Raw genomic sequence first — 27,822 nt, 5'->3', positions numbered from 1 at the left:
AAACACAACAACAATCGTGAATTAATATTATTTTATTGTTCTAAACTTAAAATGTACAAAAATACATTAGATTACATGAATATCAAAAGAAATCCCTGATACAAAATAATTTAGTGGCATCAATGGCTAGGATGCTAATAGTGGTACATAATTTATATAAATGCATTGCAACTACCCATTAATAACTGGGACTCTTGATAACAAATTAATGAGGACGAACAAAAATCATATTACCAGGTAGATACTTTTATTAAATTTTTATCTGAGATGACATAATTCCTGATTTACCATACAGTGCTAAAACTGCGTATGATTTTTGCAAACATTCAAAACATTAAAGAGAGACATTAAAAGAATTTTTTTGCCATGAGAGATATTATATCGTAAACATTGATATCACCAACCTTGGAAAATCTCACTCTGATCAAGTTGAATTACAGTACATGTATTACCTTGATTGATTACAAAATATGATTGACAACTGAAAAGTCTGAAATGTTTAAAGGGCAATAACTCTTGATACATTAGTACATCAATACTTGCTCTTCATAACCACTACATTGTACATCTAATAAATCTACACAACAAGACCCCATAAATTTGTTTACTCTGTAAATAGATTGAGAGATAAACTGAAAGACTAAACGAAAAATTATCACCAGAAATTAAAAAAAAAAAAAAAAATCACCCACTTTAAAACAGGTGAAACTTCCCACATTCCAAAAATGAATATCAACAACAAACATATGCTTAAAAGCAACAACAGAAAAAAAATAAACAGCTTGCATAAAGAGTTACTACACTAAAAACTCTACAAATACATGTATGTGTACACCCAACACAATGAGATTATAACAAAAATACTGGTACATCACAACAAAAATGTTTTGACAATCAGATATTAATTAAAAATGCTTTTATCAAGGCATATTCTGGTACAGTGATTTTTGTTTAATAATACTGAATGTAGCTGTTTATAAATAAAAAAATATATTAACTCATCCAAAATTTATCTTAGGTATTAAAAATTTAAATGAAGACTGGTTAATTCCTCTAATAGATTTTCCATATTCCACAATAATGGTAGCTAAAGGTAAGCTCTCAAATTCATGAGTTAAATGCTAATGTAATCAGTTACATAAAATCAAATGATCAAATGCTAAAAACAAGCTCCAAATTAGCAATGCAGGATTATATTCACATCAGACCCTACCTTTATTTCCCAAGATGACACACAATTTACAGATAGTACAGGATTATAACAAATAAGACATATTAGATGGGCACTGGCTTCAAAATCAGAGCCATGACCTTAGAATCAGTGGAGTTATCCACATTGATAGTCATTGCCAAATTGTTGCCACGGGAACACGTATAGGTGTTGGCTTGATCCACTTGTATGACATTTTCTTCTTCATCAAATATAATCACCGCTGCCTGAATTCTTGCCTCCCCGTTCACGGTTGCGGAATCGTGGCAAAAAATCTGTAACGTCCAGTGATCCCCATTTTTGCGGTATGTGATTTTCCATTCCCCCTCGCGTTTATCTGTAGGAACAGGACCTGCGTACGTCCTAACATCCACCTGAATGCCAAATCGCAGAGTATTCTGCATTCTTACTGTGTCCACTGCTAGATCAGTGTAATTTCTCGGCAAGTAAAATGGATCATTGAAGGAAATACTGAGCTCCACCTGAGAGGGACACAGAGAACGATATCTGTAGGCTTTTCCCACCAAGGCCAGAATCAGCTCTTTACACTCCTCATTCTCAGCAATCACAGATTTCTCAATCTCGAACAACTGATTCACCATCATCTGGGGAAACCGAATCAAGGGAAGCAATTTTTCTGCATTTTCTTTCAGTTGCGGTAGATGCGACTCCTGGTTTAACCATGTGAGTACAGAATTAAACAGTAGGTACTCATTAGGAATAACAAGTTCAGAATTCTTCAAAATGTCATACACAAAGTCGAAATCCATAGATTTCCACTCTTCTAGTTTTAGCAGATTGTCAGAGTTCCAAGCAATAGTCTTAGCACATTGATCAATCAGGTCAGTCAGTCCCAAGGCTTTAGACCATGGGTACCATTGCACTGCATTCTTGATTTTCGGAGATCGCGAGTTTTCCACCATGTAGTTCATACACAACTGTTTTAAGGATGTGACGTTATATTTGTCAGCTAGGCACAAAATTCCTACAGCAGTTTCTCCTGTCACTGCTACCTCCGCTGTGTAGAGAAATCGCAAAAAACTTTCAAACACCGGTTGACATTCTGGCGTTTCACTGAGTTCAATTTCTTCCATGTTTTCTTGAGACCACCGTCTCTCATACAGCATGGTGCGAAATACATCACTGGACTTGGCCAGGACAAACTTATGAGCAAAGAATACGTCATCGCCGACTTTCAATTTCACATCACTGAGTGCCTCCTGGTTAAAGAACTGCGATACATTGTGAATGAAGTTGACCTCGTCTCGCAAGATGTGACTGTCATTTTCTGGTGGGTGGACATCTTCCTCCATTTTCTGCAAGCACAAGAATAAAAAATAATTGCACTCTGTAGATATTACGTGAAAAAAAACCTTACTTGTGCTTTCAAAAACTTCACACAATCGCTACATTTGTATTCTGTCTAGACTCCATATGCTGTATATTTGAGCCATTTGGGTGATATGATATGGTAACTCAAAAATTCCATTCACAATTCTGCACTGTTTCTAAAAGCTATGAATATATGGTCCATGTAAAAAGACCCCTAATGATTACACATCAAGAATTTAATTGAGCTTGATTTCTATTTTGATATAATAATCAATATTTGTTGTACAAATTGAAATCATTATTCCCACAAGGTATTGTAGCTACTGGAGAAAGTTGAACATTGTGTAGTTGTCATTATTCATGGCCACTCAACAGGTTGATAACCTATTGAAAATTATTCACCTTTCGTCAATAATGTAACTACCTGCTTAGATCTTGAACATCTAACATCTTACCAAATACGCTCTTTACCTGTGATCACTTGGCAATTTAAACATGCAAATTCCCCCACACACAATGATAATGTACATTTAATTAACATGGGCTTAGAAATTAGGAGTTTTGATCTACCCATCATCTAAACAAAATAGCATGTACAAGAAAGAACAAAACTTTGGAGCAAAAATTACCTGTGGTTACTGGGTATTGTCTACCTTTATGTTGGTTGTTAAGCAAATATTTGTAGCGTAAATCTTCTTTGTCCTTTTTTCTTAAATATGTAATTCTTATTTATCAAAATCCACCATTACGTGGCAAACTTCACAGTTCCTTTAATGCTATATTCTCTGACAAAACATTCTACCTGTCTATATGTCTCCTTAGAGTAATGATTTCCATCCCAATATATTTGTGACCGCGGTCACTGCCGAGATTTCTCCAGTCACCAGACAGTTTACTGGTCACCTGTGTATTGATTAACCTATTTCCCTGACTCATTATTTCTCCTGATTCTCTTTTTGGAAGCTTATAATGCCCATGTTACCTTTTTTACACCTGATCATTGGTTGACCACCTCACTAAGCAGACGACTTACCTGAGTTTCTCACCTGTTAATAGTCCACTGTTAACCTAGAATATCATTGTACAAAAAAAGCTGGTACATAAATCCACCCAAAACAATAAGTACGTACTAAACTGACCGGCTCCTCTACCTCCAGTGGTTCTTCCACTTCAAGAGGATCAGGATAAACAAAGGGTGGATTATCCCCCATTATATCATCTCCCACTAGGCCAATACACTCAGCAGCCCAACTGTCGGTCAGTGTTCACAAATTAATAAAAAGTGGACTAATCCCTCCAGACCTTCAGCTGGTATATGTACAATAAAACTGTTTGCACTTTCACCTGCAGGGTGTTTTGTCCAGTAAACAAACTCCGTAAATAAACAGATACACGTGAGGGATTAATGGTCCGAGATTTCTCTCTGACAGTCAGTTAATTAGTGTAATTAATTCAGCAGTTTGATGTACTGGCACAGTGAACTTGGATAGAACTGGATCATAACACAGCACAGAGCATGTCTGTACATAAAATTTCACACCTTATTAAATCAAAGTCCACCTACTCACAAAAACCAAAAAATAAAGGGACCACAGTCAGGACCTCACATAATGACAATGGAAAACGTTAAATGGCGTCATGGATGACTGACTCCTATCATCTGTCAGTGTAGGCGTGTTTTATATATCTAAATAATATACAAAGGACTATATAAAACTAGTTGTCATATATTACATTGTTTTGGGTTCATTGCCCTTAAAAAACACTTTTCTGAATGACATAATCATTTACAAATGATAATTAACCCAAATGCTCTTCGAGACAGATAAAGGTGTCTGAAATTCCTGAAAGTCTGAGTTATAATGAGTGCAGCACCACCCAAACCTTTAAGTGGAAGTTTAATCTTAAAACTGGTAATCAGGGTATTTTAAAATACCTGTCCATACCAGCTCAGCAAGTTGGATTTATTACAATTCAAATGAACATTGCCGGCAGTTCTAACTATGATTCAAAGTGTCAATTTCTATTTTGCATATCCGTGATATAATCTGGGAGAAAATGAAATTTAATACCGGTACCTTAATTCTTTAAATTTGGTTAAAAGTTGATATAGGATTACCCCACAATGACGCAAGAAGTATTACATGTACATTCATAAATACAGCATATTGCTGCACTTTGATCTTGGCAAATTCAACAGGTACCTAAAGTTTAGATAAACTTTGTATAATCTTTGTCAAATTTGGCACGTCTTTGGCAGCATACAGTCGATCACTCCCCTCACCAACATTAACACCCCCTTACTTCTTAGACACATTGGAATTCCGTTGTAATATGTGTTCTTCAATTGAAAGAATATCACTTAATCTTTTAAAAATTAAATTTAAAGAGTGGTGGGGCTATTCTTGATCTTTACCAACAAAAATGTTCATCTCTCTTTAAAGACATCGATAATAAAAGTAATTTGTTTAAAACAATAACAATATATACCAGTTAAGTGAAAATATTCTATTTCTACATATATATACTTACCGTATTTGTGTAGAATAAATTCACAAAATTGAATTGCAGAGAAAACTTTGAAACTAGACTGCATGTGTATATGTATATATAGACTCAGAAGCATGTACTGTAGGAGGACTATATTAACTTCTCTTACCTTAATCTATAAAATGATTATGTCAATCATGAACAATCATACATATGTCTTTTGAGAGCTAAGCCAACAGTGTATCTGGTGGACAATAGCTGCACCTCGTTCTTTTGTCTTTGGTTGTATTATTATCTAGCTGTATATGACACAAACTGCATATCACACGGTCAGCACAACATCTGCCTCTGGGTTTCACTCAGACAAAGAGTAACTACAACAGCTGCCTGGTCATGTGATCGACTGTGGACAAAACCCAGTCAAATCTGCCACATTTCCATTCTCTTTGTCTGGTCCATCCTGTTTAAAAGTATTGAAGATCAACGAATGTGTCAGTCATTTTGTGAACAATACAAAAATGTTTTCCATTTAAATTGACAGTTTACTGAAATACCAAACTAAAAAGACAATCTGTGAAAATTTTCAATTTAAATAAATTGGCCTGCACCTACAAGAGTTCTACAAAAGAAGAATGATTAAAACCATTGAAACCTTGGGGAGTTTCAAACTGCCTTTAAAATGCTTACAAACATAATTTTTAATATTTGTACGAGAAAAATACTATGGTAGTTTGTAATTAGATCTTGTAACTTATATTATCATTTGGTACTTACTAACAGTACGAAGGTGATATTTACACGAATTTACTTAATAGTTGCCATGAAATGTATCTTGCTGTAAGGGGTATTTTTTTTTTATTTGCATGAAAACAGAAGTTACTTGTAATGGCTAAAAATGATAGTCTTGAATGTAATATAAATGAATTGGAGCATTACTTACGTTGAATTAATGCCATATTTTTTTTATTTTGATGAAATAAATATTTTAGTTATTGGAATTAAATTTTCATCTTTAATCTGTTATCAATTACTTAGTAAACTATATGTACTTAACTTACACTTTTTGTTTAATACCTAACATAATTTGGTTCAGTTTTGGTTTGGTATTAAAATTGGTATTTGGAAGTACAATTGCATAAAAATTAATATATATTAATGTTGTCTTTTCCACATGATATGGTTATTAATAAACACATTAATATTAAGAAAGTTTTTGCATGGTGTGTAGTATGTACTGATATCCAATATCATAATATATGTTTTAAAACAAAAGAATGCTCACCCGTAAGTAATGGTACAACAATATATAGTATTCTATACTATAGAATAAAAGTAAAAAAACCAGTCTTGGTACATATATGACCATACTGCATGGATTCTCCTTTCTCAAGAATAACTTTTCTGCAGTTCTTTATTCTGTTTTGTGAATGATTTTTTTCTGCTTTCCCAATGTTGTTCTGCTATACTGGCAGAGCGCCTATCAAAATCCTAAATAATTCGTTGATTATGATATAAAAGAATTGGTTTGTTTTCCAGAATGGATTCTAGTATTTTTTTAAACCTAAGAAGGAACATATGCATAAATCTAAATCATGATCCCATGAGGTACATGTTTTAAGAGAGAGAGAGAGAGAGAGAGAGAGAGAGAGAGAGAGAGAGATTCTACTTACAGCGAAAACGTCAACTTAGTAACACATGGTGATTTGTTTATGTTTACATGTCATGCCTCAGTGACTCATGCATGTCATGATAAGTGACTTAAACTTTCTTTGTCATGATAAGTGACTTAAACTTTCTTTGTACAAAGGACACTTTCAATGGTCTGGAATAAAACATAGCATATGTACTTACCAAGTCTAGTATGCAGTATGACACTCTATATGTACAGTCCGTACACGTGGGTATAATACATCAACATTTCTATCACCGGAAGAGATGTTAAGAAAGTGAAAGTAGATGACGAATAACTATTCCACGCGTTACATCAGTCAGAATGAGAATGTTGGAATGAATTTATTCATGTCCTGGTGTTTCTAATAATTTATACAATTATACAGCGAATTATTAAGCGTGTCATTCATATATAGTGAGTAATTTTAATCTTTAAATCCTTACATTGTATTTCGAGTCCTTTTCTCTTCTTCAAAACAATAAACTCAAAGCTCTTAAATTACTATTACTAATACGTAGACAACATTCATATGTTATAATAGATCTTGTCTTTAATTTGTTATTTTGTCTAACTTTTTCATAAAATGACTCAACAGGCACCTGACGTTATATATAATTTAAAACAAAAAATATAGATGAATATAATGTAGAGATAATAATAAATTGCTATTTTGCCTAACTTTTGCAAAGAATATAAAAGCTAGTGCATGATTCCACAGGCACCTGATGTTATACAATGCAAACACATGGCTGGACCAGGAATTGAACCTGGGACCCCAGCAACCTAAGTCAAGAGTTCCATATTATTACCACTGAGCTTCTTCTGGCCGATATCCATATAGCCCCAACTACTACATTCATCCCTCCTTAAATTATCTTTGTCCTCATATAGATCATCCCAGGTTCTTCCCCTGGCAGAGGTTAACCTGTCAGTCTATGGGCAGGCACAGCACCAAATGTAGTAGGAAATTAGGAGGAATGATCATGTATATATACTATAAAAACATTTGGTTGGACCGGGAATCGGACCCGGGACCCCTGCAACTCTAGGCTTATCCAGGCCAATATCCCCAGTCCATATAGCCCCAAGTACTACAATTGGATTAAAAATTGAATAATCTTATCAGAGAATAGTTTTATTCATGTTTATGCTTTGATGATCTGTGACAGACTTGATCATTTTGCAAAATGTTTGTTGTTTGGTTATATCCTTACCAAATTATATGACAACCCAGATTTTAATTATTATTATCATAGAAACCTTTTTTTTATGCACCATTTTATTTTTAATTCTCAGCAATTGAATTTAGGATATTTTTTTCAGATGACTATTCTGTGTTGTCTGCTATATGTCGCAGTCAGTATTGTGATTTTGATAGCCTTTACTCTGCTATTTCTGAGACTGTGGCTGAAAGTCAGGAGAAGGAACTACAGGGCATCTGTAGGTGGAAGATGTGTATTGGGCTTCTTCCACCCCTACTGCAATGCTGGAGGGGGAGGAGAACGGGTCCTCTGGGTGGCTATAAGAGCAATACAGAAAAAGTAGGTATCTTGTGTTAGTTTTCATATCTTAGTCAAAAACCAAAACCAAAAAATATCAGCCATTCTGATACACTACCGCTCTCAAACCGTGAATGAGAGCGGTAGTGTATTGGAATGCTGATCTTAATCAGACTGAGTCAAAACATGTGTTCAAATCAATATGATACCTTTGAAATTTATTATTTCCCTGTAATATTATTTAAGAATATTGCAATTGAGAGATGTGTACAGTGAGTTCTTTTTCCCTCTACAGATATCCCTCTATCCACATAGTGGTATACACAGGCGACACTGATGCCACTCCTGAAGATATCTCTCAGCGAGCTCGACAGCGCTTTAACATTACACTACAGCGCCCAGTTACCTTTGTATTCTTAACAAAGCGCCGCTGGGTGGAGGCTTACATGTACCCTCATCTGACACTTTTAGGGCAAAGCCTTGGGTCAGTACTTTTAGGATGGGAGGCATTATGGAAGTGTGTACCAGACATTTATATTGACAGTATGGGCTATGCCTTTACACTGCCTCTGTTCCGTTACCTGGGAGACTGCACTGTAGGCTGTTATGTCCACTATCCCACTGTAAGCACGGATATGTTAAAGAAAGTCTCTTCTCGACAGGAAGGACATAACAACCCATCTTTCATAACAAAGAGCTGGTTTCTCTCCACTGTTAAAGTCCAGTACTATAAGCTGTTTGCCCTTCTGTATGGCTGGGCAGGAAGACGATCCCATGCAGCCATTGTAAATTCAACCTGGACCTTTGACCATATCCAGAAGTTGTGGAAGATGAGAGATAGGACACATATCGTGTACCCACCATGTGATATCAATGAGTTTATAAAAATACCTCTGGATGCTAAGCGTTCTAAACACATCTTGTCTATATCTCAGTTCAGACCAGAAAAGGACCATCCTTTGCAGATTGAAGCATTTTTCAAATTTATGTCTGGAATCCCAGATAACCAGAAATCCTCATACAAGCTGCTGTTGGTTGGAAGTTGCCGAAACCAAGGTGACAAAGACAGGGTAGAAACCCTGCAGAAAATGTGTTCAGATCTGGGTATAACTGAGAATGTGGACTTCAGGCTCAATGTCAGCTTTGCAGATTTGAAATCTTTGATGGCTTCATCACAAGTCGGCCTTCACACAATGTGGAATGAACACTTTGGAATAGGTGAGTGTTTTTATGAATGTCACCAAAATGGTAAATCACTCAACTCAGTCCTCAACTCTAATCTGGCCTTTAAAAAAAATGTGCAGAAATTTGAGGTCAAATCTCAGATTTGAGGCTGAGTATTGACTTGAGGAAAGTTGGTGATGACACTGGGCCTGAACTTTATTGATCAAATACATATGTCCTGCATCAAAAATGTAAATTTGCATTTATAAAAATTAAGAGCAATTGAAAACTATTTTTTTTTAAATAGGAGGACTTTTTGTCACAGATACTCAAACTGATAAATGATAATTAAATCATACATGTTATAGGTTCATATTTCTTCAATAGACATATATTTTACAGGTGTTGTAGAGCTGATGGCAGCAGGGTGCATCATTCTGGCTCACAATTCAGGAGGACCAAAGCTGGACATAGTTGTGCCTATTAATGACCAACCAACAGGATTCTTAGCCTCAGATGTGAAGTCCTATGCAACATGTATGGCAAAGATTTTCTCTCTGTCAGACAGAGAAAGGATGGAGATACAACAAAGTGCACGGACTCATGTACATAAATTCTCAGACGCTGAATTTGAAAATGGATTTTTAAGTGTATTTGATGATTTAATTACAAAATGTACATGAAATTCTATTTTTAAGTATTTAATGCCTACAGTGTATATTCTAGTACTGAAATAAAAGCTGAATTTTGTGACTTTTTGTACTTTTATGAATCGAATTACCAGTACTAGCAATAACACTGGTGAAGAACACAACTTGACATTAACATGATTAACATATTATTTTCAATTAGCAGTTTTTGTGCATGTAGTGAGTGACAATGTGTATATACGTGTACAAGTCCTTGTAATGAAAAATAATTTAATAGTTAAATGATGTCTAAATCATGTTTATATGCAGTTTATTTACATGGGTGAAATATTTATATTAACTTAAAAATTAAAAAGAGTTAAATCCTAATGGAGATTAATCATGTACCTTATCAGCAATAGAGTAGGCACTAGCTTAATGTTTCTTCAGCAAAGTTCACCCAATAGTATTACAGTATATATGTAATACATGTGTAACAAGGCCATTATACTATGAGGTACAAGCTTTGTTGCAGACACAAGTGCCTGTAAGCAATAATGATCATTTACATTTTATTACTTACTTGTATACTCCAGGCACCTTGATAATCAGGCAGTCTTCCCCCTCCCGTTCCTTTTTCTGACAATAAACAATTTTCTTAAACGTACTGGAAGTCTGGAAAAAAATTATGCAGATTTATACAGATTATTCAAACTGGCCATTGTGCATAATTCATAAAAATATTTGATGAAATAATTTCAACAAATACCAAACAGGCTGGTATTGCATTTTTGTGCAAAAAGGTCAAATTAATTTGAGATAATGCATGGATGAGTAAGATAAGTTTTTACCTTGTAAAAATTTATCAAAATTTCAATCTACACTGCTACATGTTATGTTATACTCGTAAAACATTGGTGAAAATTAAATTCATTAGCAGAATATGTGTACAAAGTTGAAATAAAGGAAAAAACCTAATGCTTAGCTTTTGAAAAAACTTTTATATATTTAACAATCCGGATTTTGTATCCGTTCTATCTTCTCCTTTAGCGAATGAATACGACATCCGTGTTTTGAACCACGAGAAAGGAGTTTTGAAAGGTGCCCTCAAAAATGATAATTCCTGTGTAGGAAAGTTGATCAACGTAACTATCTTGTTCTTTTAGTCATTATGGTTAAAACTCGGCGTATAGACCCGGAATTCAGAGTTACGACACCTGTTGTTAAATTGTTAAAGAAAACCTTCATTGGAATCTCGTTAGCGGTCACTACTGTAACAGTTTTTTCGATGTTTGGGTAAGAAAATGGTCCCAAAATATGTTTTGTTTGATCAAAGGTCAATAATGATATTTGTTTAACAGTTTCAGCTTGATCAGGGTTTTCTGCAGATCCGTTGCTCTACCATGTCTACGTGAAAATTCTGTTTGACATGCCATTTTCAACCAGAATTGTTCTTTTGAACCGCAGATTTGCATCGATCAGTGTTATAAGTCGGTCTAACCACTTTTGTCTTCGCTAAGCAAACTGTTTGGGCCACATTGCCATTTTTGCATTTCTATTTAAAATAGAATATATTAGTCGTATGGGATTTATTAAAAAGAATAATCTTACCATGACCAGGCTACGCTCAGGTCACAGTAAGAATTCGTCCCATATACTTGCAATGTAGCAGCCGCGAAGCGGATCAGCTTCATGTCAATTATAAGTCTGTTAAAAATAATCTGCATGGGAAAAACACATTTCTATACATTACAAACCTTTATGAACATGCATATGTAGTTTAATCCACAAAATATCCATTTAATGAGTCATACCAAGGCATTTTGTTAAAATACATGTTTGAATTTGCCATTTTGTCGGAAATCGCACTCGGAATGTCTCAGATTTTATCATTAACATTGCGACCATAAACAGCGAATTTTCAAACGTGATGTTGAAAGTTGCAGTGATTTCGTTGCAAAAACAGTTAAAAGAGCAACATAGTAGGTATTTTAGACCAATCATATGAAAGTTTAGGCCAGATACAGTGCGAAATAATTTTTAGCTCACCGAGACGAAGTCAGGGGGAGCTTATGCTATACCCTCGGCGTCGGCGTCGGCGTCCGGACCAGGTTAAAGTTTTTGTTGCAGGTCCTGTATCTATGCTATTACTTGTCCTATCTTCACCAAACTTGCATGGATGATGCATCTGGACCTATTTATGGACTTGAAAGATTTGGATGCTAAATCTGAGTCCTAAATTTCAGATGCTGGAGGAGGTTAAAGTTGTTGGACCAGGTTAAAGTTTTTGTTGCAGGTGCCCTTTGATAGCAATATCTAAGTTACTGCAGGTCCGTACCTCTCCAAACTTGCATGGGTGGTGTGTCTTATGATACTGATGCACCAGACAGGCTTGAGTGCTGAATCTGAGCTATAGGTTTCGGATGCTGGAGGAGGTTAAGGTTTTTGGAGCAGGTTAAAGTTTTTGTTGCAGGTGCCCTTTGATAGCAATATCTAAGTTACTGCTGGTCCGTACTTCACCAAACTTGCATGGATGGTGTGTCTTATGATACTGATGCACCAGCAGGCTTGGGTGCTGAATCTGAGCTATAGGTTACAGATGCTGAAGGAGGTTAAGGTTTTTAGAGCTGGTTAAAGTTTTTGTTGCAGGTGCCCTCTGATGATTATATCTTAGTTACTACTTGTCCTAACTTCACCAGACTTCTATGGATGGTGCATCTTATGATACTGATGCACCAGACAGGCTTGAATGCTGAATCTGAGCCATAGGTTTCGGATGCTGGATGAGGTTTAGTTTTTTTGGAACAGGTCACATGTTCTATAGATGATAGCTTGCATAGTTGATTTAACTATATTATAAATGAAATGCAGAGGTTGGTTCAGATGCAGAGCCTGATCTCCATTATCAAGGATGCTAAAGAAATCTTCTACCTCACTCAAACCTGCTCTATAGATAGATGTGTTTGTTGATAAATGATATAACATGATTCCTATGATAGAGTATTGTATGGTATGAAACAATATTGTTTAATATGATACAATATAATATCATATGTAATATTATAAAAAGTTATATGATACAATATGATATTGTATCAATTTTATTGATATTTTATGTTATGATATTGTATCATGATATTGTTATGTATGGTATTGTATATTATGATACAATATTGTATAATACTATATTGTATTATTAATTTATTATTTTATCACATGATACTATTACATAAGATATTTCAAAATATAATATTGTATCCTATGATAATATTGTATATTCTATAAGGCCAGCATTTTTTTATTTTTAGGTTTACGAACCACAAAATGATAAAGTTCCGTAGGAGGAGGAAATAAAAAAAAAAAAAAAATCTCTTTTGACCTAAAAATTTTTTACTTTTAGGTTCACGAACCACAAAATTGTAAAGTTCTGTAGGAGAAAAAAAAAACTTTTATGACATCATCTTTATTCTAATATTAATATAATGAATGACAACTTCTTGATAGTGGTGTGTAACTGCATTAAGTGTAGCGTGTGAAAAGTATGTCATCTGTGTAACATATCTCTGAAATAGTACAATAGAATATTAGACATACAGCTTTGATATTACATGTACATATAGCAATGTCAGGGGTGTGCAATTACAAAATTTGGCCACAAAGTTACTAGCCCAAAATTCAAAGTTACCAGTCAAACTATTGTCGGACATGTCAACATTTCATTTAAAAAAACAACCTAAATTTTATGTACATAAAGTAATAATGTTTTCTCCTGTATGATACTAGTATTTAATTATTAATATACAAAATATTTATTACTTTCATGTTTTCTGCAGTTAAAAAATATTCAACTTCATTGATCTCTCACATTTTTTTTTACAATATTGGTTTGGGTGTTTATATGTGAGAAAACTCAAACATAACATTGTGAATGTGAACAGACTCTATAAAATCACTGCAACTATATGTGTGCATGTATTTTATCCTGTTGAATTTCCATGTACAAAGTACAACTATGCAATTAATTATGTAATGGTAAATTTAAATTGAAAATAACGGAAAATGCACAAACAATAATATGATTTTTTTTTTAATTCTGAGGCAGGTCACTTTAAAATGTGTTTATGAGAATAGTTACTGCAGAATATCTCTAATACATCTCTCTCTCTCTCTCTCTCTCTCTCTCTGTAAAATAAATTTTTAAAAAAGCCAATGAATACATATGCCAATTCAACACAAAAAGAAAGGGAATCATTTTACAGTAATGTACTTGAAAACAGCTGCACAGGTAACTATCGAAGCCATGTTCAGTGAGGTGTGACTATCTCGTCTAGCCACTGGTCAACACTGTCGGTAAAACTTCAAAGTATGAAACTTGCAGCAGAGTGTTTGTAGAAGCTTCTCTGAAGAATGTAGCACGAGAAAAAGATGCGTAAGAAATTTTTAGGCTATCATGACACAAAAAGAGCAGATTTTATGCCTCTGTGATAACAATGACGATACACTTTTCCTACTAGAAAAAATTTGCTGTCGGGGAGAAAAAAAAAGATCTTTTTTGTAATTTTATTTTTTTTCTAAAAACTCAGAAAACCGAGCGGCAGGTTTGTAAACCTAAAAATAAAAAAATGCTGGCCTAAAATTGTATCATACGATATTGTATAAAATGATATTAGTTTCTGTAATATAGAATTATATCACATGAAATTGTATAATATGATACTGTAATATTATATAATATTGTATCATACGATATTGTATGATTTGATATTGGTTTATAATATGATATATTATCATATCACATGAAATTGTATTGTATGATATTGTAAAATATATTATTGTATCATATGATACAATATGTATAATATAATATTGTATTATGTAATATTTTACTTTATCACATAATATTGTATCGTTTGATTTGATGCAATGTTGTACATATCAAATTATATTGTATCATATGATACAATATCATATTATGTATCAAAAATGATACAGTATCATACAATATCATACTATATAATACAATATAATATCATGTTTCAATATTATGATGTTTTATGTAATATGATATTGTAATATAATACTATAACATTTATATATTATGATATTGTATTATGTGATCAAATACAATAACGTATTACACAATACCATGTCATATCATACGTAACAATATCATATCTCATCATTGTTTAATATGATATTTTATTGTATTATATGATATATGTTGTAAATATGATAGGATGCAATATTTAATTTTATATTATTGTATTGATTAACATATGAACATATGATTATCATACAATTTTTTAACAGATGATTTACGATATTGTGTCAAAACAGAATCCATGAATATCCAAGATCACAAAGTATGATTTTCATTTAATATGATAAAAGTGGTCTCATAAAGGTAGGTGAAGTCTCATAAGGGTGATGTCTCGTCTCGGTGAGCTTTGTAATCTGTGATTACCTATGTTTTTATTTGCTATGAAGCGAGTATATGGGACGAATTCTATCGTTAAACCAAGTCCGTAGGACATCTGTCATTTTAACGATAGAACATTCTATATAGGGATTTATAAGTCTGAATGGGAATTTATGTTTCAAAACAGATAGGCCTACATACAGCTTAGTGTGTTCTATTGTCCTCGGCCATTGGTCTGAGCTGTTCCTTGCACCAAGGGAAAAATACTCTGGTCTATTCGACTCTATTGACTGCTCAGGCATTATATAATTGTATAATATATCATTTTCACAATTATTGGGTTGCAGTCCCAAAGGCAGGTAGTTTTCGTTCTATTCGGTACTGATGTTATACTGCAATAAGGCATTTAAAAGAAACATGCTACAAATAAAAAAATTATACATGGATTGATAATTCAATTTCAATTTCAATTTCCTTATTAACCAATTAAGGGCCCTCAAGGGGCAACATGAAGACTGTTGACATACAACATCCAATGAACATAAAACATTCAATAAACATATACAAGAGGGAAAGAGCTGGATGATTAAAAGAACTATGACTATGACTATGATATATAATTATTAACATACATTTATTAAAATAAAAATAAAAGTAAAACTGAGAATATAAAGGAGTTTAAGATTTTCTCTGATGTTTAAAAATGTGAATTCTTACTTTTTTTCTATTCTAATGTAGCAACTTTGCTACTTAAAATGAATAACAAAAAAAGATTATTTGATCTTAGTTTTATCAGGACCTGTAGTTGTGTAATTTTTGTTTAATAGAAGTTATCTATGGTAGTGACTCTGAATACATTCTTTGTTTCAGCTTGCGAAAATATTTCCCCCTGCATCCTGAAAAAGAAATGGAGAGAGAGCGTCTTAAGGATGAACTAATAAAAGCTGATTACCGTTATATGATGGAGGAAGCAGAAAGAATTATGAATGAGCAATATTCCGACGAGTTTCAATATACTGACAGGAAACCACCTCATGCAACCAGGCAATAATGACTATTTGACACCTCTAAGTCAGTCTTTTGGAATATTTGTACATTTTTCTGTATGAACATGTTTTTTTGTCTCATTGGCTAGAGACATTTTTGTGTACCATAATTATATGTTATTAAAGTTAATTATATGTAGACTTCTTTGTAAAGATATTAGTGTGTAAAAGACAGGAAGGACTGCAAAGAAATGAATAATGTGAAATATTTTGATAGAACTGAATCATTTGAATTGTGTACATGTGAATTCAGAGTTTGGTTTTGTGAGATTCATTCATCAACCTTATAAATCATGAAAACAAGGAAGAAAGATGAAGAGAATACAAAGTCCAAACTATCGCTACAGAAGAAAAAGAAAGGGGGAAAGGATGCACTTCAAAATATTTTGTCAATGCCGCAGAATTCATTAAATGAAACATGTGAATTTCAAGTCAGCAACAACAGGTACAAAGAGCAAACTTCAGCACAATGTGAGATGGATTTAGATGTACCAGAGGCAGCGGCATCTTCTGTTTTTGAATCAAAGAGAGAAGAGGATGCTGACAGTTTCAAGAAATGTCCAACTTGTGAATTGATGTTGACTACAAACGCCTTTCAGTCACATGTTGTCAGTTGCTTGAAGGAGAGATTCCAGAAAAAAGGTAGGGTGTGGGAGTTGGTGCTACAGTTGAATGCCTCAGTGATTTGTCTTGGCTGCATTTTACACAGTATTGTATGGTGTTATTAATTTTCTCAGACTTGTCAGTTTCAACAACATTAAGTTAATACTTTTTGGCATCTAATGAATATTTAGCATAAACTTAGTCTGTTTTTGATAGTGCTAATAGCTTTACTATGGGTTTACTAGATTTATATTTTTGTTTATGACAGCTGATGTTGATATGTTTGATTTTTGATACCAGCATTTCAGTCTTTACAGGATCCGGTTTTATTTTTATTGTGGTTCCTTATAGGATCAAATGAAGATGAGCTTAGCCAGGAGAAATTTGTTTGTCAGTTCTGTACAAAGGATCTCTCTCACTTTAACTCAGCCAGGAAAACACAGCACCTCAACAGGTGTATGGACAAGGTAGGCATTACATGTAATACTAAGATAGAAAAACTGATTTCGGCGGATTTAAAAAAAGTCAAAATGGTCATTTTTAAGATCAGTGCAGACCTCATCTTTGCTAGCCAAGGGTTTACAATCCACTCTGTTACTCTAAAACTGTTGTAGAATAACAGACTGGATCGTAAACCCTTGGCTAGCGAACATGTGCAGAACACGGACTGATTTGATTTCCTCCTTGTTTTTTGTTTTTTTTCTGCCAATCACATCCCTGGGTGAGAATCAATATGGACTACAGTCCCTTTACCTGCTGTTCCATCCAGGATTCATTGTATATATTATGTATAAAGGATATGTATAGAATATTTTGTATATAAGTTTGATAATGGTGCCTTGTAAAAAAGATTGTCAATTGATATTCTGTAGCCAATAAATCAGTCAGTTTAAATGAGTAAATTTAAAAGTCAGGTTTATCACTACATGCTTTCAATTTTACTTATTGAAAAAAAATTTGTAGGGATCAATATCATTTTAAATTTTTAACCACATTGACCCAAACTTCTTATTAAAATGGCACATCTCAATGTCCATTTAACTGTAGTTAAGAAAAAAGTTTTCTGTGGCATTAAACATTTAATGGTTAAGTAAAAAAAAAATTGACTGTGATGCTTACAAAATTAAAAATGACAAATATGTTTTTCATGAATTTACAGGTAGATGAGATGAAACAAAAAGAAACTGAGAAGACAGAACAGCTTGAGAAGGCTAAGACAGCAGTGCTGGACTGTCCTATGTGTGGCAAAGCTCTGAAGACAGAAAGTGTGGGTCAAACATTACTGACATGTCATCAATTTACCTAAAATTAGATATATTTATGCTTTTTGATGTACAACAGTAAGGTTTAGTATTGGTCTGAAAAAATCCAGTGTCTATTTTTTACTCTGACTTTATATTTTGTTTAATGTAGGATTAAAAGTTGTATACAATATGATAATTACCCGAATCTTGCTCAGGAGAGTTTAAAAGTTACCTACTAAACAGAAACAAATTTATACAAAATATGTTTAAGTGCTGGTAAACAAATACAAAAAGTTAAAACAACTACTTTATTTGATCATCTACTGATTGTTCATAGGGAAGAAAAATCCACATGAAAAAGTGCAGCCAGAAGCTGGGGGTGTCCACAGACCAACTTCTGACCCTTATAAAACAGCAGGAGGAGGAGAGACGGGTGAACATAGCGGCCGGGCTGGTCCCTCTGGCAGCAAGGTCAGTGGATCGGTCAATCTCACCAACAAGGGGATCCACGTAAACCAATGACACGATTCTGTTATGATAGTTTTATTAGTGATAGTTTTATTCGTTTTAAGTGTTGTTTCATATTATTTGATGAGTATGGTAAGCTGATGTAATCAGGATCACATCTACCGGTAATCGATTGGGACTGTAAAAAAAATTGTTCCAGTCCAAGAAAGCATTTCGTTTGGCCTGATGATAAAATATATTTCTCAATTAATGTCACAGTTAAAGAGGTTGTATATTCTGTGTTCTCATTCTTACATTACTCAGATCAACCATTAGCAAACTCGGTAAGCAGACCAAGAAAAAGCTGAAAGAGCCACAGAGGTAAGTATTGATAAAATGTGCATATGTACAACTTGCACCTTACAAGATACTGTAGTTTTCAATAATCAACTTTACTCTGCCAAAGTAACCTGACATACTGTGGAACATTTGAATTTGTTAGGGCTAATTTTTCCACTTGTTCTTGGGTATGAAGTTTTCTCGAGTTATTATTTAGATAATGAATAAAATCTTTATTTCATAATTTGGTGAGAATGTAAATTCACTGGTAAGGGCCACAAAGTTTGAGCCTCCATGAATTTAAATGATGCCTTAGTTCTCTAAAAGAGCAGATATTTTGGTTATAAAAAAAAACTTCGTAGACATTGTTGATTTTCAGTAAAGTGACATATGCTGTTTGGTATACCGGAAAGCAGAATCAGGTGTTCCTTCATTGCATGGACATTTTGTTGATATTTTATTCACAATTTCAGTAAATACGAGGAAGAGCTGCAGACTGCTCTGGCCATATCTGATTCTTTGTCGAATAAAAATGTCAGCAAGAAAACAGAGACACAGCTCCAGAAACAGGGTTGGAAGAAAAAGGCGTAAGTTGTCTAGAAACTTGTGTGTCTAACGACAAGTTGCATTCAGCTTATATTTATATGGAGAAAAACAAATCATATGATTATGACCTTTCATAGAGATCCCACCCCATCTCTTTTGGTCCTGCTATCAGAGGAGGAAAAACAGAAGAGACGATCAGAGAGGGTGGCAGCCATGCTGATTCCCCAGGTGAGTTTCAGTTGCTATTGAAGTATGTCAGTGTATATGTTCAGTAGTCTCCTGAGGTTGTCTATGACAGTTGCTGTTTCAACCATATATTTGAAGTTGATAGTCATACACAATGTACATATACTTTCCTTAGCTTTTCTGAAGTTTTATAAGAACAAATTCTCTTATCACGTACATGTATAGATTCTGGAAAAGATTGATTCTTTGTTTTAACAGGATCTAGATGATGATGATAATGAAATGGAGAATTTGGCCCCTGCCTTCTGTGGTAGTCTTATTCAGGAAAAGTACTCATCTGACAATGACAAGGTACACTGAGTTAGTACACACTGTATCTACTGTTATTAGTACTTTAAATTTGTATTCATTTTCATATTGATTGGAGCAAATCTGGAAATAGATAACAACTAAAGTTTTACCAAATTATCTCAAAGGAGGTTAAAATACACAAAAGAAACAAGTAGTTGGGACTTCCATCTAACTTCAACATATCCATTGTATTTGATATCTCAATATTCGTGATATCAAAGTTTTACTGTAAAATATTTTTCAGTCAAAGAATAAATGATGTGAGTTGTGAATTTTACTACATACAGTTCTTTTTATTACCAAGATGCCTTCTTTATGGTCAAGATGTGAGTTATCCACAGAGAATTTAACTGCCTTTGAAAACAAAGATAAGTTCTATGTGGAAAAACTTATGCCCCCTATATGTGTCAGTCGTTTTGTTGTGGGCTCCAACATCAAAAAGGTAGAAAGCATTCCGGGCCGAAGACAGTCCACCTACAAAGGAATCCCAGACAAGACAGAGGTAGAGCTTACTGACATTTCAGAGGCATCAAGTTTTAGAACTGTCTGTATGCAACACACTCTAGATATCAAAAGTGAAGTAGATACATGCATAGAACTAAGTTAAAGCAAGCAAGCAATGCTTACTACATACATTCTTATTGGTGTTAATCTATATTTAGATTCACATTGCCACTAACATTTTTTTCATTCAGATTGTATTTCACAGGTTGGAAGCAGTACTTTTCATGGTGACACTATGTTGGCCTCCACTCAGACTGCAGTGATACTAGCAGAGTTAGAGGTCAATGCTGGTTCATCTGGTGACCTTGACCTGACCTGCAGTGGTTTCTGTCCAGACTCTCCTGTCAAAGTGCAGGTAATGAATTTGCCAAATAAGAAGTCCTGAAATAGTAATAGATAATTTAGTTTTATGACTCGCACCCTGTATGACGTTTCTTTGTTGAAGGAGCAAACCAAACAAAAGGTAGCAGATGCCCACCAAAAGACAATGGTTTCCATGGTGAACAATCCTAATTTCAGTGATATAAGGATAAAGACCAGTGATGGTATCATTCATGGTCACAGACTGATTCTAGGGCTCAGGTGCCCTAAGATTATCCAGGTAAGTCTTGCTGTTTCAGTTTTACTTCCAAATATTTGATTATAATTCTTTACCTGCATGCATACAGGTGTATGATTGTTGAATTGACAGGACAGCCAGGATGAAGTGGAACTGACAGACTATTCCTCTACCACTGTACTGGCAGTTATGAAGTACCTGTATGCTGGGGCCATCTGTCTTCCTAAAGGTTCAGTCTCCGAAATAAAGAACTTGGCTTCATGGTTAGAATTTTAATCTTTACATGTGAACATACACAATGTAAGGGGAGGCTGGTTGGAATGTATTTTGCAGTTTCCTGCTAAATCTTATTATTTTCATCGAGAGATGTTTAATGTTATTGATATTGGGAACTTTGATGATATAGAGTAAATTTGATGTACAGTTCATGTATTTTGATCATTTGATGTCTGTAATATTCACACTTGAGGTTAGGAATTTGTTGAATGTTGAATATAGAAGTATAAATTAATATAATGTCCTTTATTAGGTTGGAAATCGATGAATTAGTAAAGATTTGCGCCTCTGCTCTGAATGACCAAAAAATGGCGGACAACCAAGAACCTGCAGAAGACAAGGAGGAGAAAAACTTAAGCAATCTACAGAACATGATGACAGAGGACACTGAGGAGGGAAATCCAAGCGAAGATGAAGAATGTGAAGAGGAGAATAACTTTCATGAGGGAATATCTAATGAAGATTACAATGATATCATGTGTACACAGAGGAAGAAATACAGCGTCACTGAAGGGAGGAAGAATCAGGAGGATTCTGGGAAGGAGAGTTCAGAGGTCGATCAGTCAGGCATGGAGAGTGATGCCAGTGAAGGGGAGATATCGCTGTTCTTTCATGATGAAAGTTTTGATGGGACTGCTGCAGAGCCATGCCAGAAAGATGATGAATGTAATATGCAAAATTCAGCAAAGAAAAGAAAAAGTGAAGGAAAATTGCAAAATGATAAAATGGATGACATGGATGTTATATTCATAGATCAAGAGAAAGGATTTGAAGATGGAACAAAAGAATCTGAGTTAATGGAAAGTAAAAATGAAAAGGACAGTGGTGTAGATCAACAAGACAGGGTGAATAAAGAGCTGGCAACAGAGGAATTGAATCCAAAACTTCAGGTCAATGACAGCATTGTATATCAAGATGAGGATCTAATTATTTACAGTGAAACTGAAGACACGCCTCCATGTTCCGGATCAGAAGTGATCAGAAAATCCCAGTCTGTGGATCCTCTGTCTGCGGATCTGTCATTGAATCCAGACCGGAGTGGGAGAGCTGAAAGCCCATTGATAGTGGCCAGTGGGTCCAGTTCTCACAGTTTCCTGGAGGGAGAGGAGATTTTAGTGGGGGAGGGAGATATAAGGCCAGGGTCTCCAGCCAATAGTGGGCAGGGACTAGACTCCTCGGGTTTGGATTTGTTTGAGTCTCCTATATCCATACAGACTCCTGAACATGTAAACTCACAGAGTAGATTCCCTGAGACTGATCGGCTAAGCCCAGGGCTATATCCAGGGAACTTCAGTCCACCCACACCCCATTCATCACATTCACCAGCTCAATCTAAAGCAGGAAACCAAACACCAGTCAAAGTATCAACGAGTGGTGGATCAAAGAGAATCTTGAGGAGGAGTAACCTGAACAAGGTTCTGTGTGATTCAGATTCTCCTAAACAGAGCAGTGATGTCACTACAACAGAGGTCAGTGATGGAAACAGTGTTAATGTTGATGATGGATTCAACTCTCCAATGTCAGTTACCTCGATACATTCAGACAGTGAAGAAGACGATGTGTCTTTGATCCAAGACAAGAGCCAGGTCGCTTCGCCCAAACAAACTGTTGGATCTCCTGCGTGTCAGCTGCAGCCCAGTCAGAGAAAGACTTTTCGATTTACCAAGACTAAGCCAGTAGTTGTGAACTTAGAGAGGTACCTTACTCCAGAGAAAGAAGAGCAGCCTGATGTTGTAATTTGTGCAGTGATCTCGTCACCTGGTGTTGATTCCAGCAAAGAAAATGGAATGGAAAATGAAGCAGGTTCATGTTCATAATACATGTATTAGTTATCTGCCGTATAGACAAATACCTCCAGTTATTTTTTTTTAAATCTTGATTAATTTTTTGTGAAAACAGATAAAAATAAGCATGTGAATTTTCATGTTTGTTTCATATTAAATACAATTTTAAATACGGTAGTTATATTGTGTAAGTTTGAAACATTCTGTACTACATGTAATGGTACAGCATGTAATATATAAATACACTTTGATACCTTCTGTCTTCGGCTTACTTTTACACAAAGAATATAGTTTGACCTTAAATTGAAGAATGTGACCTGGATCAAAAGTTAACTTCTGTTAAGTTCAATGAACTTGAATGTGCTTTTCAATTTTACCTGAGTAGCATTTATATCGTAATTTACTTGTTTTTCTGTAATTAGACCTGGACAACCCAATTCCAGATGTGTGGGAGGGCTTCAATGACAGTGGAATGGATGGAGGTATTTTGGCCTGTGATCTCCCTACCCCTACAAAGTCTGCCAGTGATGTAAAAAGTACCACCCCAAAGAAGATACCCAAACTTCGAACAGAACCAGATACTCTTACGAATGTTTCTAAGGGAACTAAAGGACTTGTATCAAAGGTAAATTATTATTCAAGTTCCACACATGGAGTATCATTTACATGTATCTTTCTTAAACATATATTTTTTGTGGTAGAATTTTGCAATTTTTATGATTGTCATCTTATGCTTATTTTAGTGGAAATAAAGCATTTACAAAATATATTTTGTGCGTTTAATAATGCATTATCAAAACTACACCAATATAATTTTTCAATAAAAATAATAATTGATGATATTTTCAAAGTTTTACCCCTTGTAAATTTTAGCTTTTATTGAAACCATAAATGCTGGACAGATGCATGTATACCCAGGTGTTATGGAATTTATACTTTGTATCATTGTATTGCAATTGTTTGATTACTTTTTGTATATAGCTTATTGTAGATTGTTACTTGAATTTTGTTTCATTAATTTACATAGAATCCTTCACTAGAAGTACCAGATGAACTAGGTGAGAGCTTTGGTAATGACAGTTTTGATGTGGAGATGACTGCACAAATGACTGATAATCAGGTAAGCATGTGTATTGCAAAAGTAAATACATATACCTCCGCAGGCCTGTTGTGTGCAATCTAACTGGCTCACTAGTTCAACATTTAAACTCAAGATTGTACTTGTAATGATTTTCATTCTAGAGTTTCTTCAAGACTCCAACTGAGAATAGAAGACCTAAAAAAGCCCCGAGAGACTGGGTTCCCCCATCACCCTTCACCCCAATGCCAAGCTATGACAAAATGAACACTCCCCAGCTCAAGGTCAGCTCAGAGATAGTTGCAGAACTTGTGAATTTGTTTGCTACTCTAAAAGAAAACTGTCAGAATTATGATAAAATTGGATTTCAGTTTCAATTTATAAAATTAGGGCAAATGTGTGTATTACTGGTAAACTTGTTTTAGAATTTATTTTTGAAATTACCGGTATTTCCAAAATGATGTTGGTAAAAAACTAACAAAGGAAAAAAATAATTTGTGTAACAGTATATAATAAAGAAAACACCTTAAATATGACAATTTATTGGAATAGTTCCTAACTTTCCTTCCAGAAAGAGGTACAGAAGATAGGTGTAAAGCCTGTGGGTAAAAAGAGGATGCTGCTTCTGTTGAAGGATGTGTACAAGCAGACTCACCAATGTATGTCTACTGCCTGTATATATTTGTGTGTTCTCTATTGGACAGAAATCAGTCTATTACCCTTTATATATCTAGTGAATTGTGCTGTATTGTTATAAATTTCAGGTGTATGCTACCCAATAATGCACCAATACCAATATATGCTTTTCTACCCATTTCTTAATTTAATATAACAATGCATTCCTTTGTGGAAGTCTCATAAAAAGTTTATTTTCTTTTTCCTTTTTATCACCGACTTTGATTTTATATGACAGATGAGACAGATAGTGAGTTTGAGACATCAGTTGATGAGATAAGGACTGAACAGAATGAAGGAAGCGAGCTTGTCTCAGTCTCGGGTGATGAGGAGGACAATGAGATCAGTAGCAGCCAGGGGTCCGAGATGAGGTAACAATAATCAATCATTGTCTTTAACTGTTATACATGTACTACATGCACCGGAACATTGCCGAATTTTTATGTGATAACTAGCCACTTAATGTACTAAATACATTTACATGTACCAGTGTGACTTGCAAAGTACGCTTTGAGTAGTCATGGAGTTGAACTAATGCAAGATACTAGAATAGTTATTAGGGCCCCGCAAGGATTTGCGGGTGCCCTATAGTAATCACTCTGTCCGTCCGTCCTTCTGTCTGTCCGTCTGTCACTCTTCCGTCCACAAATTTTCTGTTTTTTTCTAATAACTTTTTTTATGATTGCCCAATCAAGTTCAAATTTAGTATGGTAGTTCAGTAGGCAGAAATACATATTTTGATGCTAAGGTTGGTTCTCTATGTCTTCTGGTTTGGAGTGGGGTGGTGGGGTAGATTCCTTAACTATGCATAAGAATGAATGGGCAAAGAGAGATAACTGCTGAGAATGTTACCATTCTATACATGTACTTGGAAGGCTGTGCAATATTTGTCCTTTGGGATTAATTTACCTTCCACAGGAAGAAAATCCTAAGCTTTATCTTTATCTGTCACAATTTTGAATGATGAGTAGTATTGTGTACATTCTTTGAAATATGGATTTAAAATATAATATTCATACTTTATTTTGGTTAAAATACCGTACACAATGATTTATGATAATTTTATTGAATTCTAAAATCAAGATATATATTAAGATATCCTTTTTCACTATTTCATTTTTTAATTATTTATTTTATTTCTTTCTGCCTTAATGCTGTTAATTTTAACAGGTAATCAGATAATAACCCCATTCTGTCATTTCTGAAAAAAAAAATCTTATTGTAAATTTAGAAGAAAAGGATGAGAGAGCAGAACAATTAACCCCCTGGGATTAATTATCTTGCCTGCTGCAGAAAATTTAGAGGCTTAAATACACATTTAATTTAGTTTTTTTTATAAGACATGAGGTTATTCCTGTTTTATGCAGATACAAGGTTACTATTTAGAGTTTTTGGACATTCAGGAATTATCTTGAAATTTTAAAAATACAGTTGTTACTTAAAATTTTCACATTTTTTTTTTAAATGTAATCAAATTAAACTCTCATTCCATGAGCTGCACCCTTATATTTTTACCCCTCAGTTTAACACTTTAATTGCTGGATGAAAATCATATCCAACTACAAATCATGAGATCCTATATATTGCAGTTCTTTACATCTTATGCCGGGCATTTATTTTTCATCACTGTTAATATAAAGAGGATGGAATTCAAAATTTTTTTCACTTCTCTATATTAATTGTCATAGCGGGGCCCTTCCTGACTGGTCAGTTTTCTAGTTTCATTTTGTTTTGAATTAATGCTTTTGTAGTGTTGTCCTTGAAGAAACCATGATGGATGTTGAAGAAGAGATAACTCCATCTCAAGCTGTAAGTACAAGTAATTGAGATTGAATCTTTAATTTTAGTTTTGACTAAGATCTGTTATATTGATGTTTGTCTCCAGGCTGCATTATTTACTGAATAACACAGCTAAAGGGATGACTTACTGTGAAAAGTTTTAGATTCAAGTTCGTATGACATCAATTTTTATGTGAAGTTTCAAAACATGATCTTTTAGAGTCTGAAATATCTTTTTTCCAGGCTTCAGATGTGCCTGAGCTGACTCAGAAGATCTCACAGTTTATTCAAGACAATCCAGACATGTATACCAAGATACTGATGTACAAGGTGAGTATCCATGAAAATAGTCTTCAACAAAAACCATTAATAACATGTTACAGAGACCTTTAAGAATTTACGCTGTTTTACCGGTAAATGAAAATGAAATTACTGGTGTCCTAAATATGTAGATCTAATTACCTCTTGACAGCACATTGCCCTTTTCTTTTTACCTTTTTAGCCAATTGAGTTGGATGGATTGAAAAGGGAGATAACTGTAGCTGGAATAAAATGCTCCATGGAAAAACTAATGAACTATCTGGATGAAAAGGTTTTTATTCAAAATAAATACTGAACAAAAGCTTGTTAATTTCAACTCTAAGCGAATTATGTTAGTATACGTCTTGTTTGCTTCTGTATCAATAGAATATATTTTAGGGGTGGGGTAAAATTTTGCTGTTTTATAAGGGGGTAATAATAGTTTAATGTTACTTACCATATACCTACATGTAGCTAAATTAAGGCATTCATTTTATTTCAGTGCATTACATTCACTATGAAGAATAGAAGAAAAGCCAGTCCAAAGAAAGGCAGAGGTCGGGGAAGGAAGAAAAAAGCTGAGGTGGAGGCTGAGTAATGTGTGGAGGATTTTTATTCAAGTGTTTGTGTAGATTTAATAGAAATTTACTTATCAGCTGAGGAATTCTAATGTTTCATATACTGTACTAT

At 34.3% G+C, this 27,822-nt stretch overlaps 3 protein-coding genes across 8 annotated transcripts in view; 2 read left to right on the top strand and 1 right to left on the bottom strand.

Moving 5' to 3' along the window:
• Nucleotides 1–16: 16 nt before the first annotated feature.
• On the bottom strand, nucleotides 17–6,965 carry LOC128192650 (BTB/POZ domain-containing protein 17-like). Of its 6 annotated transcripts, XM_052865511.1 has the most exons (3): nucleotides 6,884–6,965; nucleotides 5,202–5,492; nucleotides 17–2,526 (listed from the first exon to the last, which is right to left on the bottom strand). In XM_052865511.1, exon 3 carries the CDS (start codon nucleotides 2,521–2,523, stop codon nucleotides 1,276–1,278), a length of 1,248 nt encoding a protein of 415 aa, XP_052721471.1. In that variant the 5' UTR covers nucleotides 2,524–2,526; nucleotides 5,202–5,492; nucleotides 6,884–6,965; the 3' UTR covers nucleotides 17–1,275. The 6 variants fall into 6 exon arrangements, with proteins under 6 accessions (XP_052721471.1, XP_052721469.1, XP_052721470.1 ...); XM_052865509.1 differs by lacking the exons at nucleotides 5,202–5,492; nucleotides 6,884–6,965 and adding an exon at nucleotides 3,673–4,851; XM_052865510.1 differs by lacking the exons at nucleotides 5,202–5,492; nucleotides 6,884–6,965 and adding an exon at nucleotides 3,682–4,851.
• Nucleotides 6,966–6,975: 10 nt separating this feature from the next.
• LOC128192649 (GDP-Man:Man(3)GlcNAc(2)-PP-Dol alpha-1,2-mannosyltransferase-like) lies at nucleotides 6,976–10,120 on the top strand. Its single transcript, XM_052865508.1, has 4 exons — nucleotides 6,976–7,118; nucleotides 8,028–8,245; nucleotides 8,499–9,421; nucleotides 9,770–10,120. Exons 2-4 carry the CDS (start codon nucleotides 8,028–8,030, stop codon nucleotides 10,048–10,050), a joined length of 1,422 nt encoding a protein of 473 aa, XP_052721468.1. The 5' UTR covers nucleotides 6,976–7,118; the 3' UTR covers nucleotides 10,051–10,120.
• A 952-nt stretch (nucleotides 10,121–11,072) lies between these two features.
• The window catches only part of LOC128192659 (uncharacterized), a 55,032-nt gene continuing 38,282 nt past the window's right edge, over nucleotides 11,073–27,822 (top strand). The window contains exons 1-23 of the mRNA XM_052865527.1: nucleotides 11,073–11,292; nucleotides 16,286–17,103; nucleotides 17,416–17,531; nucleotides 18,224–18,331; nucleotides 18,646–18,779; nucleotides 19,080–19,136; nucleotides 19,568–19,681; nucleotides 19,778–19,868; nucleotides 20,085–20,177; nucleotides 20,482–20,679; nucleotides 20,887–21,036; nucleotides 21,127–21,282; nucleotides 21,373–21,503; nucleotides 21,770–23,319; nucleotides 23,723–23,925; nucleotides 24,328–24,420; nucleotides 24,543–24,662; nucleotides 24,950–25,037; nucleotides 25,292–25,424; nucleotides 26,805–26,862; nucleotides 27,076–27,162; nucleotides 27,335–27,424; nucleotides 27,635–27,726. Of these exons, the coding sequence (XP_052721487.1) occupies nucleotides 16,755–17,103; nucleotides 17,416–17,531; nucleotides 18,224–18,331; nucleotides 18,646–18,779; nucleotides 19,080–19,136; nucleotides 19,568–19,681; nucleotides 19,778–19,868; nucleotides 20,085–20,177; nucleotides 20,482–20,679; nucleotides 20,887–21,036; nucleotides 21,127–21,282; nucleotides 21,373–21,503; nucleotides 21,770–23,319; nucleotides 23,723–23,925; nucleotides 24,328–24,420; nucleotides 24,543–24,662; nucleotides 24,950–25,037; nucleotides 25,292–25,424; nucleotides 26,805–26,862; nucleotides 27,076–27,162; nucleotides 27,335–27,424; nucleotides 27,635–27,726 (4,211 nt within the window). The 5' untranslated portion in view covers nucleotides 11,073–11,292; nucleotides 16,286–16,754. The remainder of the gene's footprint in view (nucleotides 11,293–16,285; nucleotides 17,104–17,415; nucleotides 17,532–18,223; nucleotides 18,332–18,645; nucleotides 18,780–19,079; nucleotides 19,137–19,567; nucleotides 19,682–19,777; nucleotides 19,869–20,084; nucleotides 20,178–20,481; nucleotides 20,680–20,886; nucleotides 21,037–21,126; nucleotides 21,283–21,372; nucleotides 21,504–21,769; nucleotides 23,320–23,722; nucleotides 23,926–24,327; nucleotides 24,421–24,542; nucleotides 24,663–24,949; nucleotides 25,038–25,291; nucleotides 25,425–26,804; nucleotides 26,863–27,075; nucleotides 27,163–27,334; nucleotides 27,425–27,634; nucleotides 27,727–27,822) is intronic.

This window comes from Crassostrea angulata, chromosome 7 (genome assembly GCF_025612915.1).
Source record: "Crassostrea angulata isolate pt1a10 chromosome 7, ASM2561291v2, whole genome shotgun sequence".
NCBI classification, from domain to species: domain Eukaryota; kingdom Metazoa; phylum Mollusca; class Bivalvia; order Ostreida; family Ostreidae; genus Magallana; species Magallana angulata.
Note: the sequence above shows the minus strand (reverse complement) of the source record. Positions and strands in the feature narration are given on the sequence as shown.

Bases quoted from the DNA above. Each gene is read 5' to 3' on its own strand.
- LOC128192650 (XM_052865509.1), bottom strand. From the start codon at position 3,753: ATGGGGGATAATCCACCCTTTGTTTATCCTGATCCTCTTGAAGTGGAA. The intron at 2,527-3,672 runs GTACGTACTTAT...TTGTGCTTGCAG, and splicing joins TAGAGGAGCCGGTCAGTTTA to AAAATGGAGGAAGATGTCCA.
- LOC128192649 (XM_052865508.1), top strand. From the start codon at position 8,028: ATGACTATTCTGTGTTGTCTGCTATATGTCGCAGTCAGTATTGTGATT. The intron at 8,246-8,498 runs GTAGGTATCTTG...TTCCCTCTACAG, and splicing joins ATAAGAGCAATACAGAAAAA to ATATCCCTCTATCCACATAG. The intron at 9,422-9,769 runs GTGAGTGTTTTT...TATATTTTACAG, and splicing joins GAATGAACACTTTGGAATAG to GTGTTGTAGAGCTGATGGCA.